Source organism: Prionailurus bengalensis, chromosome D2 (genome assembly GCF_016509475.1).
Source record: "Prionailurus bengalensis isolate Pbe53 chromosome D2, Fcat_Pben_1.1_paternal_pri, whole genome shotgun sequence".
Classification (NCBI taxonomy): Eukaryota; Metazoa; Chordata; class Mammalia; order Carnivora; family Felidae; genus Prionailurus; species Prionailurus bengalensis.
The window spans coordinates 17,525,181-17,539,276 of record NC_057351.1 but is presented as its reverse complement, the minus strand read 5'-3'; the positions used below and the strand labels follow the sequence as shown (position 1 = coordinate 17,539,276).

General features: G+C 45.2%; 1 protein-coding gene across 4 annotated transcripts in view; it reads left to right on the top strand.

Annotated features, from left to right (window-relative positions):
- The window catches only part of COG2 (component of oligomeric golgi complex 2), a 47,057-nt gene that overhangs the window by 16,656 nt on the left and 16,305 nt on the right, over window positions 1-14,096 (top strand). For 2 of the 4 annotated variants that reach the window (XM_043596339.1, XM_043596336.1), the window contains exons 4-9: window positions 764-844; window positions 2,521-2,624; window positions 5,131-5,239; window positions 5,792-5,971; window positions 7,635-7,759; window positions 12,258-12,384. In XM_043596339.1, coding sequence (XP_043452274.1) covers window positions 764-844; window positions 2,521-2,624; window positions 5,131-5,239; window positions 5,792-5,971; window positions 7,635-7,759; window positions 12,258-12,384 — 726 coding nt within the window. The remainder of the gene's footprint in view (window positions 1-763; window positions 845-2,520; window positions 2,625-5,130; window positions 5,240-5,791; window positions 5,972-7,634; window positions 7,760-12,257; window positions 12,385-14,096) is intronic. The other 2 variants (XM_043596338.1, XM_043596337.1) reach the window with 1 other exon arrangement.

Sequence of the window (14,096 nt, the reverse complement as noted above, 5' to 3'; positions counted from 1 at the left end):
AATAATTCACCTTTCTGTAGAATTTTTGTGATGTGTCCAGTTTATCCCAGCTGTTTCCATGAGCCTTTGTTTTGGCTCTAATTCCTGTCTTCTACTTGGTTTCATCCTCAGCTTCCGGCCCTCTTTCTCCACCTGTGAGCTCTCCCTTTTCCTGGCCATTCTGTTCTTACTCCTTGATTCCTAATATTTCCAAAACATTTCCTACGATAGGTCAGTGCTTCAGCAGTCTCTAGTTCTCCAGAGTGTGTGGAATCCCGTCTAAAGCCCTCATCTGAGTGAAGTCCTCCTGAGTTGACCCCTCCCTTATTTCTACTTCTCTCCAGAACGAAGCCAACAGCGCACCCGGGTGCATGGCTGCGACCCTGAGTGTGGACGCGTCTACACCTTCTTACCTCTTGTCTTCTGAAGATCCTCTCTCCGCCCATGCACGGCTTCAGAGCCGGGTTTGAGTCCCACCCCTTTTCCAGACTCTTCTGGACTTTGCTTCAGACTACCTGTTCTCCACTCTGACCACCCATGACATTCACTGTATATGTATTATTATTCTTCTGGCCGTTAATACAGTGCGACCCTGGCTTTATGTCATTTTGCCCCTTAATCATGAGTACCCTCAACAACATTTGTGTCTGATATTTCGTGTTATTGTCAGTGTCTGCATAATACTGGTCTGCAGGTATTAAGTTCTGTGAGGTTGAATTAAATGTATAAACCTGATCATGTTACAGAACAGTTTCTGCAGTATACTTTGTTTATGCTTTTAAAGAGCCTCAGGTCATCTGTCAGTGAAGGCATTCGGGCAGTGGATGAACGGATGTGTAAGCAAGAGGACATCAGGAAGAAAAAGGTATCCCTCAGTAGATTTCCCACGTTACGTGCCGGTTACATGTCCCCTCCTCGTGTCCCTTCATGCTTGTCAGTACTCTGCAGCTTTGTTTTCAAAGCTCTTTTGCATGTGCATATTTCACATTATAATGTCACGTTATCTACTTGAAATAGTAAGACGGAATTTTAGAGGTACCCACATGGTCTCAAGGTCCCTCACTTTTTCCAGAACAAGAAATAATAACTGATGTCAGTGGAGCACTTGGTGGTTTAACAGCCACGTAAGTGTTCTCCACCCCTGTATTCTACTGCAGGTTAGTTGTTCTAGAAAAGGCGGAGTGTTGCTGTCTCATGCTCGGCCATGTTTGTTTCTTTTTTCGTTTCCCTTCTTTAAATCACGTCTGCGTGCACTGCCTTTACTGTTTAGTGGCCCTGGATTTTAATTTTATTTTCTGAATTTTTTCTTTATGCTCTGGTTTTCGCTCTTATTATTGGTTTTTGAATCCCAGTTAGTCAACATACAGGGTTATATTAGTTTCAAGTGTACAATGTAGTCATTCAGCACCTCCGTACGTCAGCCGGTGCTCATCACAGCAAGGGCACACCTTCATCCTCGACACCTGTTCCACACAGCCCTGGTTTTATTCGTGATCGTAAGGATGTCAGGGCAGAGTTGGAATTGGGATTCCAGACTTCTGACTCTATCCAGTGTTTTGTACATGTATTTATTAGCATATTTTATTATTATTATTTTTAGTATTTTTTGAGAGAGAGGGAGCAAGTGAGGGAGAGAGAGAGAAGTGGGGCTTACCCGAAGTGGGTCTCGAGCTTACCCAAAGTAGGGCTCGTGCTCACCCGATGTGGGGCTCAAACTCACGAACCGTGAGATGCTTAACTGACTGAGCCACCCAGGTGCCCCCTTATTAGCATATTTTCTTAAATCTCACGGGGGAGAAAGAAGCTTATTTTAGAGACTGTCTATTTCTCCTTTACATCTTCTCCCAGCTTTTGTCCGAAGAATTCATGTGGTGTGTTTCTAGAGAAGACTGTAAGCTTCATGAAAGCAGGCATTTTTCTAGTTTTATTCACTGCTGTCCCCACTGTCTGGAAGAATGTCTAGCTCCCAGGAAGGGTTCTCAGGTACTCTTTGTTTAACGGGTGACTTTGTATTTTTCATTCTTTTAAGGATAAGAGTCCTTATAACGTCCCTCAACCTCTTGGCAATATTTGTAGCATAAAATGCCTTCAATGAATTGACACTAGGACATATAGGTGTATCGTGCACATGTAAACCGAGAGGATAAGTACGATCAGAAACTGAAAAGGTGAAGAAAGGGCCATAAGAAAATAAATGGACTGCCCATAGAGAGATTCAGGATGGGAAAAAGAAGAAATAAAGAGTACAGAGCGTGAGAAAGCAAAAGTCTAGGGGTTTTTCGTTTGTGTGTGTGTGTTTTTTTTTTTTTTTACTACTAATTTGCAGTAGAATATTGAAATATGCTTGTTCCAGAAAGCCAAAATTAAGATTTCCATTCTTGGCAATTCAGTGTTTTATAGAAATATTCAAAATGTAGGATGCTCTATATATTCAAACTTGACTTTCGGTTTTATATTCTCTGGCACTTAGCATGGAAAACAAGATGATTAAGGTTAAACATTATAATAACTTTTTTGTTTGCTTAATTTTTATCTTTATAGATGTGCGTGTTGAGGCTTATACAAGTTATTCGATCAGTTGAAAAAATTGAAAAAATCTTAAATTCTCAAAGCTCTAAAGAAACATCTGTACTAGAAGCAAGCAGGTAAGTATTTTTTTTTTACTAAATAGCACGTAAATTAATACTTCACCTCCAGTTTAAATATTGTTTTGTTTCGTTTTAGTTAGAATTCATTTCTGAATAAGGAGAAAATCCACGTCTGTAGCTTAGCGTTTTCGAACAAAGCTCCGGGAGAGTAGAGTGCATGAAATGGTAAAGTTTATTATACGTCATTTTAAACCCTTTGTGGCCCTAGGCCATCTAGTTCCAACACTGGGGGTCAGAGGCAGTGTGCCTCCCGTGGAAAGTTTTTACATTTGGAATCCCCTTCCCTAAAGAGCTAGCAAAATCCTTGTTGATCTTCAAGGTATAGCCTTCATCTTTCTCAGATTTTCTCTAGACCTGCCCAGAGTATTAACCATTGATGTGTTTTGCACCAGCATTATATCGTTAACGGAAACAGTATAGGGCACGTCTAGGTGAAATGCACAAACGAGGAAGAAAAAGCTTCTGAAATCAGAAAAAGATGACCGCTCTCTGTGTTACGCTGCGACTTACCGCCTGCTTAGTGTGAATTTTCAATCAGCCGGGTAGATGAGGGACTCGGAAAATGAGTTGTCAGAGCACGGCGGCACCAGCGGGACGCGCTGTGGAACAGTGGGAAGAAGGCAGGCTTGGGGAGCCCGAGTCCAGGTCCTTCGGTGCCCTGTGTCCCCTGGAGTGTAAGGCTGACAGCAACCCCACGTGCAAGGTTGTCTCAGCCAGTGAGGGACTGTCAGCCATACCTGGCATACACAGGCCCTCCCCCTTAGGCAATCTGGGTTTAACGTGAGCTGTCTTTTTGAAATCACCCTGATAGCTATAGCATTTTTCCATGAGGAATACTGGATCATTGAGGCAGCACCACCCACAGCCAAACTGAATATACCTAGAGTTCAAAGGCTTGGTCCCACCAAAAAGGCATGGGGGATTTCTTAGCTTTAGGAACTAATGTTTTAGATTCGGAAGGGTCCCCAGAGACCCCACGCTCCACATCTCTCGTTATGGAGTAAAGAAAGGAGACATCCCAAAGGAAGGGGGTTCTCGGGTCCTCCGTCTCTGCCTCCTTTCGTGATCCAGACGTGGAAATGGGGACTCGCCGCCTGCCGGGTGTGTTTCTTCGGCCCACTGCCCTTGTGCCCCTGACCCCTTCGTCACTTATCAGAGACCCCGGGAACGTCCGTTCCCATCCGTCTAGTGGAACCGGCTCGTCTTCAGCTGCTCTGCTCTGCTGACGGCCCCTCTGGCCGCATCCTCATTCGGCCTCTCTGTTGCTCCGATGCTCGCCTTCCAGTTTTCTTTGTTTTTGCCCGTTCCTGCTGTGTTCCTTTGATAGAAGTCCCTCAGTGGTTTCTGTTTCTGTAATACTGTTCCTTTGGCAACTCTGCCTTTAATGTAATAGATATTATGCTCTTTCTTGCTCAGAATCACCTTTGAGGCTTTTTTCTTTCCTTTTGAACAGCAGCTTTGAGCTGTAGACAAAGGAAAGCCAGAGCCATGTTGGCGAATAGTAAATAGATCGTGCTTCCTAGGCCAGGAGACGTTGAGATAATTGGTAAACAACACGTCCACGCTAGGTTATTCAAGTCAGAGGTTAAGCTTCGGGGTTGGTCACGCTGGGCACTTTCCCTCCACGCTCGTTCGGATGCTGCGGAAACAGGGCCGGGTGGATCACTGCTGGTCTGCATATAGCGTTTTGTATTTCCTGATGGTGTGGGTTTTCCCCTCACTGCCTGCTTGTGCCTCATCGGATGTGGGATGCCTTAGAAAAGCCCAGCAGGTACTTTCAGTGCCTTTATGGTTTTCATCTTTCACTATTCAGCTTCCTCTTAAGTGATGTTGATGCTTTATAATGTGTTTGGAGGGAGGGGGAGTACATTTATTACACGTGGTAGCCGATACAAATGCATGTTTTCTCGGTAGGACCCGGAGCATGTAGATTGCTCTTTCTGCTCTTTGGTACACGCAAATTTAAAGTAAGCTACTTTGAGGTGTTTCATTTATTGCTGCTGGAGGGCCAGTTTTATTTTATTGAATGGACAACAGTATTTGGTGCCTGAGACGTATTAGAGGTCTTTTGGAAGGAGGGAGAATGAGGCAGGTAGAGAAGAGGAGGATTCAGCTATGAATGATGGGAAAGGGCAAGAGAGAGAAGGGGGTTAGAGATGAAGACCTCATGAATGGGAGAGCCTGCACCCACACTCCCCCGGTCCAGCTCCTGCTGCTCGTGTGGGCCCTGTGGCTGGGGCCAGGCAGTGTCAATGGCTTGCTTATACGTGACGACCTCCCCACCACACCTAGAACATGCTATGCTTACGGCTTGTAGTGAAAATCCACGGCACGGAAGGTACGTTAGCTTTCACCTTGTGACAAGGGGTCTGTGGGAGAAAACACCCTGAAGAAAAGTTACGACACCGTGGGTGCTAAAGCCTCCCTGTTGCTAATTGGGTGATATCGTCTCTTGGAAGTTAAATAACTCTGGGAACTAAATTTCTGTAACTGTCTCTACTAGCCCACTTTTGACTGGACAGATTTTGGAGAGAATTGCCACAGAATTTAACCAGTTACAGTTTCACGCTGTTCAAAGCAAAGGCATGCCTCTTTTGGACAAAGTAAGACCGGTGAGTGTTGGTTTAGATTTTCACAGTTTGCTGTTTGGGAATTTGCTGAATGATTTTAGTTAAATCTCGTATTGCCCCTGATAATTGTTGCCGTAGAGGACTTTGAAACCAACGTTGAGTTTTTTCTTTCAGTTTTTGTTTCTGGGGACCCTGCTTCTCTCATGTCATGTTAGAGAGATTTTGCGTAAAGTCACAAGCATATTCTCCAAATTACGCGAGTAAAATGAATTCTGAATTTCATGTCACTCGACACATTGTACGAGTAGTCAGAATTAATTTACCCAAAGCCCTTGGCTGGGTTTAAACACATTTGTCGGATTTACTCTGTAGCTTAAGAAGAAAATAACTTTCTTTGTCATTTCTTAGATGAAGCAAAGATTTACTTGTAAAGAAATCGTGGGGAGAAGAGATTTCACTGTTAACTCTCCAGAAAATGTTAATCTTTTAATCTTAACGTATATTCTAGTAGAATAGGAGGTCTGTTATATACATATTTGAATTTTTAGCAATTGGTCTACCTGGAACTTTCCTTACAGCTGTTTTTGCTTGCAGCGGATAGCCGGCATTACAGCCATGTTACAGCAGTCACTGGAAGGCCTGCTCTTAGAAGGTCTCCAGACTTCCAACGTTGATATAATACGGCACTGCCTACGGACCTACGCCACAATTGACAAGACACGGGATGCCGAGGCCTTAGTCGGTCAAGTTCTAGTGAAACCCTACGTGGATGAGGTGTGTGCACTCGTGTCTTCGTTCAGATGCTCCTAGAGCATCTACTCGGACTTGGATTCTTCACTGGCTGTGGGGGGATAGATCAGAGATCTTTCTGTACAGTCTCATAGTTACCACACTCTCAGTTGTAGGTAAAGCTCGGTCCCCCCGTTGGTTACAGTCAGAGTGCCAGGAACCGAGCATGCTCTCCAGTATTCTCTAGTGATGTCATAACCCAGGGATCATCCTAATACCATAGGGGTGAGGGTCTTGCCTAGGGAGAAGGTCCGGATCCGAACATTTGCAGGTCAGTTTTAAGTTGTGTCAATTCTACGTCAGTGAGGTTGTGAAAAAGCATTTTTGCACTGCCAGGGTAGAGGAGTAGAACAGTTAGGCCGATGACCGCTCCGCAGCACGTGCCTGGTGGCGGAGTGTGTGGACGGCCCCGTGAGCTTGGAAAGTCCGAGCGGGAGGTGTCTTCCCAGAATAGATTGGACCTAAGTGTTGAAAACCATGGGGGAGTCTGCCAGGCCAGGAAGTGGGAAGGAGGGAATGTTCAAAGATGAAGGGCTTTTCTGGGCAGATTAGTACCTTAAACCCGAACGTGGTTGTCCAGGACCCTTCACCTATCGGGGTACAGTTAAGTTACAGGCGGGGAGTATATCCTGCCTTTGAGGAGCCAGAATATAGGTCGTATCATACAAGATTGCCAACACTCAACAATTTCCGGCTTAGAAAATGGCAGTTCCGTCTGGTTCAAACCGATAGAAGCCATAAAGCCAGTCCTCAGTGTTTGAAGACCCTCTTGCAGTCACCTGTCAGTGTGAATGTTCTTCCTGTCCCAGTAAGTACAAAGCTTCCAAGCCCTGTGACTTCAGGGTGAAAGCCTTCCATTTTTAAAATGGGACAGTGAATCCTGTTGGTAAAAGTGAAATTTAAGGCTTAATTTCAGTAAGCCTCTCAACTTCATTAGGATCACTAAAAATAAATGATCTGCCAGTTCCCTGTGTGTATCCTGTTCTACTTCATGGCTATTTCTGTGGGGATGAAAAAGACCGATTAACTACGTTATGCTTTATCCGTAAGTGAAAGTAGGGTAGTTCCTAATGTATGCCTTTTTCATTGAGCCGCATCTAATGTGCCAAATTAAGAAAATATTTTAAGTTTCAGTGGCATATTAAAGGGACGATGGCCACGTTTGTATTTTAAGTTTGTGTGCTTGTCCTTTCTTTACCTCTTGACTCTCAACCTTCCCACAAAAAATAAAATAATAAAGTAAAATAAAATGTGTTTTCTTCCATCGTTCTCTGTCCCAACCCTTTCCCTGATCTGGTGGTGGCCGGCTAGGCCAAGGTCAAGGCAGTACGAGCTGTTGTCAGGACACACATATTTTGCTTTCAAGCTCAAGACGGGAAGCAGATGAGTGTGTGTGGTGTTTCGGCTCTAGGCCAGTCTCTGTCACCCAGCCTGTGTCTCCCCCGGGTCAGAGCTGTGTCCCCTTATCCTAGGAGCCGATGTTGAGTGAAGGTGTGCTTTACCTTCTGTTTCGAAGGCATGTCAGCTGGGGAGGAGGGTGGGCAGAGAGGAATTGTGTTTTTAAGGTTTTCTCTGTTCTTTCCTCTGTAGTATATAGTTCATACTTCTCTTTTAGGTGCTTTAAAACAAATGATGCTCCTTTTGATAGGTGATTGTAGAGCAGATTGTTGAGTCTGATCCGAACGGCCTTCAGATCATGTATGATAAGCTCCTGGAGTTTGTTCCTCACCATTGCCGCCTTCTTCGAGAAGTCACAGGAGGGGCCATCTCCAGGTAACTGAAACCGCTGAGCTTCCCGGTCAGCTCAGCTCGGCGATTGCACTTGGTGGCTCCCAGTGCGTACTGCTTACTGGCTGTCTTGTCTGAACTGGGAACGAGTGTGCTTTCCTATTTAATTGTTACCAATGCCGTGAGGCGGGTGTTGTTAGCCCAGGTTTCTAGCTAATGGAACTAATGGTAGGAGCTAATCTACTCTTTATTTTCAATACCCAATTTCATATCGCAATGTAGCTACAAATCAAAATTGGTTTCCTTCCATTATTCTGATGTCTATAAATATCAATTCAGCTTTAAATCAACAAGTTGGGTTTTTTTTTTTTTTTAAGTTTATTTTAAGGGAGGGAGAGAGGGGGAGAACGAGCGAGCGAGCGAGCATGAGCAGAGGCAGAGAGAGAGAGAATCCCAAGCAGGCTCCGCTCTGTGCTCTGTCAGAGCAAGCCCCATGCGGGGCTTGAACTCAGGAATTGCGAGATCATGACCTGAGCTGAAACCGAGAGTCTGACGCTTAACTGACTGAGCCACCCAGGCGCCCCTCAGCTTGATTCAATAAGTTTTATGCTAATAGTGATTAAGGTTATCTTCAGTTTCCCCACCTTCTTTTACTTAATTTCCATGACTTTCCAGTTCTGCTTCATAAATATCCCATTCCACTTCACCATCGCCCTGGTCCAGGCCTTTGTCATGTTTTCTCTGGAATAACAGGCTCTCCCCTCCTGGCCTCCCTGGCTCCACCTGTCCCTCTTCATTGCAGCCCTTGGCTGTCATATCTGCCCAGAGCTCTGCCACCTTCGTAAGTCTTTAATGGCTTCTCGTTGCTTCTAGAGGAACATCCAGTCTTCTTGGCACAGCCCGTGAGGTCCTTGATGCTCTGGTCCTGGTGGTTCTCCACTGTAGACCTTTCTACTGTGGAACTCCACCCCACCCCCGCCCCCGCAACCCCACCTCGTACCACTATGGTCCCTGGCCAAACTGTAGCACTTGACCTTCCCTAACACAACTTGTACGGAAGATCTCTGACTTCACAGCGGTTCGACTTAGGACTTTTTGGCTTTACGATGGTGCAAAAGCGATACGCATTCAGCGGAAACCATATCGCAGACTTCGAATCTGGATCTTTTCCCGGGCTAGCAATACGCAGTAGGATCCCCTCTTGTGATGCCGCGCAGTGGCAGCGAGCGCAGCTCCCAGGCACCCACGCCATCACGAGGGTCCGCAACCGACACACTGAAACCCTCCGGATTCTCACTTTGAGTATAGGCTTCAGCAAGTTGCGTGAGGTGGCCAACACCGTGTTGTAAAATAGGCTTTGTGTTAGGTGATGTTGCCCGCCTGCAGGCTGCTGTGAGCAGTTCTGAGCACATTTTAGGTAGGGTGTGCCGAGCTCTGATGTTCAGTAGGTTGGGTATATTTTCATTTTCAGCTCCTGATATACTTACGAGGGGTTTATTGGGATGTAACTCCGTCATAAGTCAAGGAAGATCTGTACTGGGGGCTTCTGTGGTTTTCCTCGTTGCCTCCTGCGCTTCCCGTTGCCTGCGGCCTTTGGTTAACCTGTCAACTCCCTCTGAGCTCCCGCTCAGATACCACTTCCTTCAAGAGACCGCTTTCCCCTGGTGTTCAGCATTCACCGTGTCCTCGGTTCCAGTACATGCTGGCTCTTAACCTCTGTGGAGGGGTCATTCCCGGAGGCTGAGGGTGTGCTCTCCTTCCGTGCTGCCCACACCTTCCTCACCTGTCACTGTGTCTTGAAGATAGCGACTTCCCCATGTTTGCAGAATGAAAGACTTGGTCCATTTTCATCGTCAGAAAGGCAGAGGAGGTCTCAGATCTTTATGAAGTAGGCAATCAGTGCATTTGGTCTTGAATTTTTGTTCTTTGGAAAGAAAAGGAATTTTTGTTCTTTGGAAAGACAAGAAAAAGAAAAACTATATGCCACCTGACCTTTGAAGTACCCTCTCTATTCCCACCGCATGATTTCGGCCTGGTTTTGCCGCTTGTGTTTAGTCATCATGAAGACTTAGTTGAATTTGGATTTGGGGTAAGAATTCAGTAGAAGTCGTGATGTAAAACTAAGGAAGCCGCAATTCCGAAACAAAACAGTCATCAGATTCGACAAGGCCAGTCTTGGTCCTGAAAATGCCGAGTTTCAAAGCTTTGCGAAGGCCTTTCCATAGTTTTCAGCGTGGCAGAATTCACGTCGAAGCCTCGGAGGGTTGGGGAATCTAATCCGTGCGTTGGTAGGTCGTCATTTGCTTCAGGCACCTTTGTCCTGCTGGCCCTGACCTGCCCTCGCTCGGCTCCGGCCTCCAGGATTCCCCACGCTCGGTGCTTCCCTCGCACGTTCTGTTCTTTTTCCCTCGTGTCGCCCTCTGTATATGCCTTTTATATCTGTAGTGCTGCCAGCAGCATGCAGGATCTGTCTTCCAGAGAATGTGGATTCGCTCTTCTCATTAGCCATCTGTTTCAGCTGTTAATCTTGTAGATGTAAGTTTTCTCTTTGGGGCTTTAAGTAGATATTTGCTTTGGGGACGAGGGGATCTTGTCATTTGATATTGCTTATATTCTGTGCATCTGTAGTTTTCAAATTCCCAGTTTTATTCTTCTCTTCTCCAGGTACCTTAATAGAGCTCGTTCTTAGCGTGGCTGAAAGTATAGACTGCGAGGTGTGGAATTGGGTATGTGGGAAATAGACATGTTGTCGGCCCTCCCCAGCCCTCCTCCAACCGGCCAGTGATTTCTTACCAGTACTTAACTATAGTAAGATTGTTTGGTAGCCAGTACCAAACTGGCTTCCTGGATAATCTATCTTTCCTGGCAATTTTTGCTAAGGAGGAAAATTAGGAAAGCTTTTATCTCTGTTTTCATTTTTTTTTTTTTAATATTTTAAGTGTTTGTTTATTTTTGAGAGAGTGGGAGGCACAGAATCCGAAGCAGGCTCCAGGCTCTGAGCTGTCAGCACAGCGCCCGACGCAGGGCTCGAACTCACAAACCGCAAGATCATGACCTGAGCCGAAATCGGACGCTTAAGCGATGGAGCCGCCCGGGCGCCCCTTTTTTCTTTATTTTCAATACCCAATTTCATATCGCAATGTAGCTACAAAACTCCCAGTTTTGCCGAAATAAGATCGTATATTGGGGCACCTGGCTGGCTCACTCGGAGGAGCGTGTGACTCTTGGTCTCGGGGTCATGAGTTTGAGCCCCTCATTGGTTGTGAAGATTACCTAAATAAAGACTTAAAAAAAGACCATATATTGAATTGCTGGCCATTGTTAAAGAAAGTTATCTTAAAACTGAGCATTCAGTGAGATGGTATTTACCTAGAAGTTATTTCTGTGTCTTTAAGTGCAAGAGAAAACTTGAGCAATCTGCCTTATTTATTTACTTCTATATTTAAGCCCTACTATCACAGCACTTCCTGTATGCTAGGCACAAGCCTAAATGCTTTACAAATATTAACCCATTTGAAGATGCTCTGATCTCCATCCTGTCATCTCAATTTAAAGATGAAGAAAACAAAACAGAGGGTAAAAGGCCCACCATTTGAACCCAGGTACTCTGGCTCCTGAGTGAATGCTTTCATCTCAGTGTTGCCTCTCATCTGAGTCTGTGAATTAGAAATCCAGAGTCTAGACTTTTGCTTAAAAAAAAAAAAAAAGGCGAAATAAAGCATGGATACACAAAAAAACACGACTGTGACAAGTTTTTTTGCATCAGGATTTGGAATCAAGATTTTACATGGAATAGTCATAGAATTTGAGAACTGAAGGTAATCTTAGAGATAGCTTAATCTTCACGAAGCTGTTAGTAACTGGCAAATTAGCATGATTTACAGGGCTTTAGAGCTTAGTGGTATTAAGATTCAATGCAAAGAGGGGCGCCTGGGTGGCTCAGTTAAGTGTCTGACTTCAGCACAGGTCATGATCTCGTACTTTGAGGGTCCAAGCCCATGTCAGGCTCTGTGCTGACAGCTCAGAGCCTGGAGCCTGCTTTGGATTCCGTGTCTCCCTCTCTCTCTCTCTCTCTGCGCCCCCCCCCCCCCCCACTCATGTTCTGTCTCTGTTTCTCTCAAAAAAAAAAAAAAGATGAAGAAACATTAAAAAAAGACTGCACGCGAAGATCGCTTTTCTTGTGTTATTAGACTACTTCTTTTCCAAGATAGAGTGTAAATACGATAGCCCGCTTCCAGGGAGAAATCCTGCCAAGGCAATTCGATGTAGTAGTTTTGCCTTATCCTTGACACTAGCTTGCTCTCCTATGTGATAAATACAGGAGTCAGAATACAGAGGGCGTTCAGGTTCAAGGTGAGACTGGGATCAAGGAGTGAAATAGAAGTTGAAGGCTATAAACAAGCTAACTGACGTACAGTTTTTTAAAAAGGTGGAAGTAAGTTTTAGGCTGAGGAACTTTGAGTTAAAATACCACTGTAGAATTTTGCCCTTTGTAAATAGGAGGGTGCCATGTATCTGACTGAAGTGTTGCTGTTTCTTACAGTGAAAAAGGCAACAGTGTTCCTGGATATGATTTTTTGGTGAATTCTGTCTGGCCGGAAATAGTACGAGGATTAGAAGAAAAACTGCCTTCGCTTTTTAATCCTGGAAATCCCGATGCATTTCACGAGGTACTTTTCTTCCATCATCCTGATTCTCGAAGATATTAACCAGAGGCTTGAGAAAAATCATGCTTTCTGCACAGACTTCGTTCTGTGCTTTGTTAAAAATAAAAATCTGAGTTTGTGAGCGAGCATTTCCTTAAAATACACAAAATGTTTCATCCAAGTAGTAGTCCCCGATCCTGTTGGGACTATATGCTACAATTCTAAAATGCAGGGTAAGATTCAGCCTAGGTACCAATGTGACAAGATGTGTTTGCACGTCATTTTCTCACTTTTTCAAAAAGATCCTCGAGACCATTAAAAGCCAGTCCCTTTGCAGTGGTTTTCTATGGAAAATCAGGTTTGCAAATGTGTACGGTATAATTTTAAAGGAAAACAGGGTATCGATTGGATTTTAAAATCCTCATTAATTTGTAGTGTATAGAGGCAGACGGTAAGGTGTGGTGAGCCTGGGGCCTGCCGGCCTTCAACACGGACGAGAAGACACATTTGGAGCCATAGTGTCACAGAAATACCACTTCCCTGTTCCGACTAATTGTGCGACGTGACAGTATGCTGAATCATGTGATCACGTGGTATCGTTTTCAGTGAATCGTGTGACAGTGATTTTTATTATTTGCAAACAGTAGGGCTTTTAAAAATAGACCCCAGAAGCAGAATGATACAGTGGTCTTAAGCATTCACCATTTAAGACCCTTTACGTTTTGCTGTCCTCTGGAGTTGTGCTGGTCACGTTATGCTCAGGAGATGTTTCAGCTCAGAAAGGAAACTTTCTCGCAGAACTTTGACTTGAGAATTCTAAGCCAGTCCTTAACGTGGCTGGGTCTGTTTCCAGTGAGCACAGCGTCGGTCAGTTCCTTTCACAAAATGCTTTCAGCTTTCAGTCTGGCTGTGACGTGCTTCTCGTGAGGAGAGAAATATCTCGTGTTCCTTTAGCGTCTCGTCGTGTGCAGAGGTCTGTCTACTTCTATCCCCAGAGGATGAGTAATACCTTGGTCTCAACTCCTCAACACCTCGCCCAACCAGTTGAAAGAAATGAAAAGCCTGTAGTGTTGAGTGAACTAAAATTCCTGCCCAAGCGCAGACGTGAGGAAGTTTCGGTGAATGGTTGGGTGACCCAGAAGGATATGGAGTGTCCACACATGTTCCCTGTAGAGCCTGGGCCCTGGGGGGGGGGGGGGGGGGGGGGGGGGACACCAGAGGACCCACGGAGGAATGCGCATTTCTGACAGCTGCGGTTCTGCTCTGCTCACCAACCAGGGTGCTGTTTGCTCTATTTCTCAGCTTTGTCTTTGGGTAAATTCTCTGTGAGCCTGAATAGAAGAGGAAGCGTCATCCTCCAAGTGATAATAACAGTAGTTAACCTGGGAGGGTACTTTTGTGGGTCACGTTAAAGAATACAGTTTTAGGCACAGCGCGCGGGTGATGAATGTTAAGTAAGTTTCAGCCACGGCTCTTCATGGTGTCGGTAGCTCCCCGTCCGTTTTTGTGCTGTCTGGTCTATGGAGATCATGTGATGGCTCACCTGCCTTTTAAAAATGTTCTACTCCTTCCTCTGGAGTGGCAGTGACAATTATACCACTTAATTTACTGGCTCTTCCAGTTCCAGTGGACGAGGTTAGGGGTGCCGAGAATACGAGAGCTGTCGTTTGCAGAGCACCGGGTTTCCAGGGAGGCTTGCCGCGTAAAACCTCGAGCGTGTCACCGACCCGCTTTGG